This window comes from Odontomachus brunneus, unplaced genomic scaffold (assembly GCF_010583005.1).
Source record: "Odontomachus brunneus isolate Ranch 3 - 2012 unplaced genomic scaffold, Obru_v1 Obru_scaffold_204, whole genome shotgun sequence".
NCBI classification, from domain to species: Eukaryota; Metazoa; Arthropoda; class Insecta; order Hymenoptera; family Formicidae; genus Odontomachus; species Odontomachus brunneus.
This window is the reverse complement of record NW_022639654.1, coordinates 38,504-45,766: the sequence shown is the minus strand read 5'-3', so window position 1 is coordinate 45,766 and position 7,263 is coordinate 38,504. Positions and strand designations below refer to the sequence as shown.

The following is a 7,263-nucleotide window of genomic DNA, read 5'->3' as shown; positions in this document are numbered from 1 at the left end:
GAATTACTTTTTTAAAATATTATATATATATATATATATATATATATATATATATATATATATATATTTCCAGAATATTTCAAAAACTTCATAAATGATAATAGTTTCAAATGGAATATTTCTGAAATATTCTATTTCAGATATTCTGAGATATTTCTAACGACAGATCTCCAGAATATTTCAGAAACATCGCGAATGTAATATTTCAAATGGAATATTCTTAAAATACCTCATACGAAATATTCTATTTCAAATATCTGTACAATATCTCAAGAATATTTCAAATGTGATATTTTAAAAATTATATTTGTAATATTCTAGAGACATTACTGAAATGTTTTGTGCTGTGTGGGTGATTGGGTAAGTGAATAAGAATTGAAATTTTGGAAGCATTGGAAATATAAAAAATGGGGTTAAAATTGCGATTAATTTAACCCCATTTTAGATCGTCAACAAAGCAAGGACAAAGGTTTTAAACAGGCAGTTGAAATATTTTCATATTATTTAACAAGAATGGGTTAAACCTCATTTCTTTATTAAAAAAATATTTATTATATTTGAAATAATATTTTGTTAACGTTATAAAAATGTCTCTGTAAATGTGAAGGAAATGAATTTTAAACAAATCTTATAACGTTAAAAAAACATTATTTTAAAAAATTAAATGTTTTTCTAATGAAAAAGAGGAATTATTCCATTATTTTTAACATTTTTTAAACGTTTTTCCAAGTTATTTTAACGTTATAAGATTTGTTTAATAATTAATTTCCTTCACATTTACAAAAACATTTTTATAACGTTAACAAAATATTGTTTCAAATGGAATAAATGTTTTTTTTAATAAAGAAATGAGGCTTAACCCATTATTGTTAAATAATATGAAAACATTCCCACTGCATGTTTAAAACCTTTTTTCTTGATGCTTTTATTGACGATCTAAAATGGGATTAAATTAATCGCAATTTTAATTCCATTTTTTATATTTTCAATGTTTCCAAAATTTCAATTCTTATTCACCTACTTAAAACTTGATATTAGAAATATATCTGAAGATGTTTGAAGATGTTTTTTAATTAAATATGAATTATTTAAAATAATTATATAAAAATGTTTTTCAAATGTTTTAAAATCACTTAGAAAACATTATGACTTATACAGCACAGAACGTTGAAAAAACCTTGATGAGACGTTACAACGTTGAAAATAGAAGTATGGATATTTTTTTCTACATGTAATTTATGTTGATTTTTCAACATTGATTACAATGTTATTATTGTAATGTTGAATACATATTGAACAAAAAGTACAATTTTTGGCAATAATATTTGAGGAGTATTTAAAATTACTTTCATTTTATGCAACTTATTTTGTTAATAACTTTTTAATAAACAACGAACGACGGTTAAAACTTTTTGCATGTTACTTCGTGACCTTGACAACATATGTCAAGGTTATTGAAATCTATGAGATCGCCATTATTATGCATAATTACCAATACTTCTTTTTGCATCTAAAAATGAACTCAAAATTGGTGACATACGACTGAATTCTTTTTAAATTTTCTGTGATACTTGGGTACACATATAATTTATGAATCAATTATTATATAATCGACGTATAGTGTATTAAATTTGTGAATTATAATTATAATATAACAAAATAGATGTCCACGTTACTCATGAGATATTATTAGATCTGTTTGTTTTCGAAGAACTTTTGAACTAGTACACATTAGTGCAATAAGTTAGAGTGAAATAAAGTATACTTGTTTCACTTTAACTTATTACACTAGTTTAGAAGTCTTTCGGACAAATCTATTACTAACACGTTTTTTTAAAAAGATTTATTTATTTAAACTCCTGAGGCTAAGCGACACGAGCGTCAGTTATATGGCCCGCTGGCTGAACGGCAGCAAGAATGAGAACAAGGTGACTAAATGTAATCTTCGGAAATCAAAAGTAATTATAAACATTATTTTAAACAGTCATTTGAAAAAAGGGAGATCAATCTCATGCAATCTCCGACTAAGATAAGTTAGAATATTTTTGTTTCTGCTTGCATTGATGAGTCATTAGAATATTTGATATTTGATATTAGAATATTTGAAAACTTTTTGGAAAACTACCAGAACTCTAAAGAAACTAATTTGTAAAAAAAATAAAAACAGAAACTTTTTAGGGATATCTATTACTTTATTTAAAATTCTGTATGTAACCACGTATTAACGATAACTATTAACACTCGAAGTGATAGGATTAAGAATTAAAAAGTTCTAGCGAATTTTCGCATTAGTATTAAAATAAGCTAAAACTTTTCTTGTATTCACTCGTATCGATTCGAGTTATAAGAAAAATCGATAGAACTTTTGAGAGTGTTGTTGAGTCCACAATCGGCAGCAGACGAGATGGCAAATATTATCAATAAATTGCCTATATTTTACAAATTTAACAATAGTAAAAAAAAAGACTATAGTCACCCATTTTGAATAATAATGAATTTTTTGAGATTTGTAAAAAAGAAGTGATACAAGATAATTTAAGTGATTGATATTTTTCTTTTTTTTAACAAATCACATTTAAAATTACATAACGTATACATCCGTGAGAATAATTTATACATAATATCATTCACTGCCTGTACGCGGTATATGTGAAATAATTACAATAGTATACGCAAAAAACAATGTACAATCAAATAAATACGAAAATCAGTAATCATAAGTTTCGTGATTTGTGTATGTAATATTTTTACATACAACAAAAAGATACATAATCAGCAGCCACGTAGCATGAAATTTACAATTATATATTTTGTTGAATCAAAAATAGGTTATATATACCCACAGATCTTTATATTTTCATGATATTATCGTTCTCTCATTTCATCGAGCTTATATTGAAAAGAAATTCCCCTGAATCTCCGCACGCGCGCGTATGAATATTGACGCTTTAAGCTGTCCGACACGCTTTCTCTCGACGTTACGATAACTTTTCGCTGTCTCTTGATCAATCATCGCAGCAGTAACTATCACTCTTCCCAATCGTCCGTGTCGGGTTGAGAATCGTATTCGCTGGTGGCGGAATTTCTGTCCGACGCGGATGCCTCGTTTGGTTTTGGCGGAGGCGGTATTAGACTAGACATCCTCTCCAAAGCACCTACCGTAGAGCCGGCGATACCTTTACGTCTTAACGCCAGTTTCGCGTGTAAATCTGCCATCAGATCTCCTCCAACAGAAGCCGAAGACCATCGATCGCGCTTCTTCTCGTCTGGTACAGTAGGCCTCAACTTCGCTCGTCCTATTCCGCCAGCGTTCCGTATCGCTGCCATCAAATTGGAACGATCGTCTGTGAGGTTTCTCGCGGGCGGACGGTTCGCGATTTTCTCTTTCTTTTCCGGATTGTCATTTGACAGAGGCACAGACGGTTCCGCTGCTGGCGGCGGCGGAGGCGGTGGCGGCGGTGGTGGTGGCGGCGGTGGCGGAGGTGCCATAACTTGCTGACAATTAGTTTTACCATTGTCCGCAGTAGTATTTGTATTCGCGATGAATACAGAAGGTAAAGGAGGTGGTGGCGCAGGTTCCCGCGACGACGTAGCCGTCGCAACAGGCACGTTTTCAGTCAAAACAGGCAAACACAGTACGTTATCCTCGATCTTTGACCGAGAATCCCTCTCGTCACTAGTAGGCGTTGGTAGGTCCAAACGTACCGTGGGCGTCGTGACCGCGGATGATGGTGCAATAGGACTTTGCGAGTTAAGATCGAGTACAAATTTCTCATCGTCCACAATACCTGGTAAATCTGGAAGCGTTAGTGGTACGTTTATTTGAGGAACCTGAAACGAACAAAAATTGCTATGAGAAATTTAAAATATAGTTTTCAAATAGTCTACAAAATAAAAAGAATTTAATAAATATATATTGTACGTCGTTAAAATATGATATATACTTAATAAGATGCAGGATAGAAAAATAACGCGTTACTTGGAATGCCATTACCGTTACAAGTCTTCCTTTTTCAATAACGATTTAGGCACGAAGTTATTTTTTCACTAATAATGATAACGCTATTATATGTTTTTAGTAACGATAACAAATATGATTGTTATTTTCTTCGCTATTTTGCACATATAGAACACAAAGTAGTATACAAAGTGTTTCTTAAATATCGTCTAATATTTTAGAAGTTAATTCTTGAGGTCATTTTATAAAAAAAAATTATATGAACATATAGTCTCAAAGATCTCAATTCAAAGACACAAAGTGTTACTAATTTATAAATTCTACGTGGAAATACAAATATCTCTTAAACTAAACTTAAACTGACTTTATTGAAATTTAGCAATATTTTTTATAAGTAGTTAATAAAATAATGTAAATTCACAATAAAATTTTATTTTATCCATTGGTGTACAAATTTAACGCTATGATGTAAGAAAGAAGGATAATATGAAACAAACTACTTTGTTTTCTTCCTACTAAAACTTTTCACAAAGTGAAGAACAAAAATATATATATTTTTTTAAATTGAGAAATCTAATATATTAGATATAATATGTCGATTAATGATAAACTTAAACTGCAAAATTGCAGAAATAGTTATTTAGAAATAATTTATCTACTTTGAGATTTAATAATGGATTGAGACAAAGTGTTCTATATTACCACATCTTATGTAGCAAATATGAAAGTAATATTTTTATTTGCAACTTCTGTTTACAAGTCTAAAGGACTTCAAAATAATTTGAATTATTAAGTTAAATTTTTTCAATTTTTATAAAAAATTATTTTACTTCCATTGTTTATTTATGATTTTTACATTCAAAGGAACTCAATAATAAATAACAAAATAATAATTAAATTAAATAATTTTTATAATCAATAACAAAAAGTATTTGTAAAATACTTTATAACAAAAAGTAAGCTTTTCTTATTTTCGTGTCTGTTTCATAGTAACATTCCATTTTTTAAGATCATACTTCTTGCACTATGTTAAAACATTTTTGTATTTTTTAAACTTTTTTTTCTAATAATTATATAAATATATTATAAATATATATTTGCTAATACTTTTTTTCTAATAATTATATGAATATATTATAAATATATATTTGCTTTTGATAGTTATTGATGTAATTATTGCATTTAATATTGGATTTATATTTCATAAAAATTCATTTTCCTATCTTCTCTTTTACTACTTAACCCTAGGTATACACACTGGGATCTCCGAGACTCCAGGCAAAGTTTGAAACTTTAGTTTTAGTAGAGAGAATAAATAAGGAGGATTCGGCCGCCATGTAAAAAAGATTTGAAGTCTCCTCTGTAGATAGTAACTGTCGGAACAGTCAATTGTCTGTCGGTTTTGTGATAATTTACGTAAAGTAAGTCTGGGGTCTCCCAGACTTCGTGTGTACTTCGTGCAACATTTTTTGCAAGTATATTTTGTAATTAATTTTATTTGAATTCATAGTATAAATATATATTCTAAAAAATGTTATATTAAATACGTAATGTAAAAAACAGAACTAATTTTTATTGGGAGACAGAAACACAGACTAAACGCCCAAAATAATACTGCCTTATTGGGTGAATGTTATTTACTGCTTTTAAATTATTGACGTTTTTCTTTTTCTGTTTTTGTTACATGAATTATAAGACCTCTGTTAAGCTAGCAGGACCAAATGAGCAGAATCATGCCGGACCTTTTGCGTTATTCAGTACTTATTTTGTACTAATTTGTACCACTATTAAATATTTTGTACCACTTGCCGTTTTAAAAAAACTCGTGGCGCTGCTAGCTTAACGTTGAGCTAGCAGGCCACATGTAAAAAAAATAAAAAAAGGAAAACAAAGATATAAATACAACGGCCAGAATTTGTACTAATTTGTACCACCCAAAACAAGCTGATAAATAGATCTCTTCCGCTTGAAACAACAATTTAAATTTGGTAATTATTTAGTTTAGCGGCAACACCTCCGATTTCGACGAAAATAGGCTCAATCGACGCGTTTTTGCATGCCAAATAACTTTTTCCTCTAACGAAATCGTCGCTCTCTACTACGAAGCAAGATATTTATTAATAGACAAAGTTGAGGGCGCGTTAGGTTAGAAAATCTGTCATACCATCTATCTCTAGCTATGTGACTGGGGAGCTTCGCCCCCCAGACCCCCCGTATCACGGGGGGTGGGGGCTATAGTCTCTTGTGCTTAAGCTAAAGAATGAATTTCTCACAAAAGACTGTAGCTCCCGCCCCACCGTGTTACGGGGGGTCTGGGGGGCGAAGCCCATAGAAGGAGGGGAGCATACTAGATGGCGGCGGGACGCCGTGCGTTCGAGATCTACGTATTTTTTTCGTTCCAGAAAGAGAAAAATATCCAGAACGCGGTCCTGCTAGGCCGGGACTCGAACCCGGGTCTTTCGCTTGCCGGACGATTGCTCTAAGCCACTGAGCTACCTGACGCTCCACGCTCACGACACTCTCCTCTTCCTAGATAACGCTCAGAGATGCCGTTCGGAAGCGATTAAGCTAGAGATAGACGGTATAACTGGATAATTACCAATTTCTTAATCAACGATTGTAACAAATTAATAGACTTTTTAATACAACACGGTGTTTTAACATCTACAATATATAAGATGTAGTAAAAAGAAATCCATTATTTTTCCAATAGATGGCTTTAGTAATGTGTATCTCGTGTTGTATAAGTGCGATCGGTTTACGCTAGATGACGTTAGAAAGATAAGATTTCGTACTAAAAGAAACTGCTCAGACAGTTTTGTGATTGTTTGACTCAGTATTGTTTGAGCGCGCGTCAAAGATGGACACCAGCAAAGAGAAAATACGCCATATTTTACAGTTTTTCTTTGATAAAGGCAAAAACGCAAGCCAGGCAGCTGAAAATGTGAATAGGGTTTATGGTCCTAATACTGTAACTGCCAATCACGCGCAATTTTGGTTTCGTCGATTTCGTTCCGGTAATTTTGATGTCAAAGATGTACCACGCTCTGGAAGGCCAATTGTCGAAAATGTCGATAAAATAATGGAAATCGTCGAGTCTGACCGTCATGTAAGCACTGTTTCGATTGCCCAGGAGTTAAACATTGCACAAAAAACCGTTTGGAACCACTTGAATAAGGCTGGATACAAAAAGAAGCTCGATGTATGGGTGCCACACGAGTTAACGCAAAAAAACCTCATGGACCGAATTTCCATCTGCGAATCGCTGCTGAATCGCAACAAAATCGACCCATTTCTGCAGCGGA

General features: G+C 31.8%; 1 protein-coding gene across 1 annotated transcript; it reads right to left on the bottom strand.

Moving 5' to 3' along the window:
- Positions 1-1,568: 1,568 nt before the first annotated feature.
- On the bottom strand, positions 1,569-3,855 carry LOC116852179 (WASH complex subunit 1-like; the record flags this gene model as incomplete). Its single annotated transcript, XM_032832258.1, has 1 exon — positions 1,569-3,855. A coding segment is annotated over one exon (828 nt), but the record flags the coding sequence as incomplete, so codon positions are not given.
- Between the last annotated feature and the right edge of the window lie 3,408 nt (positions 3,856-7,263).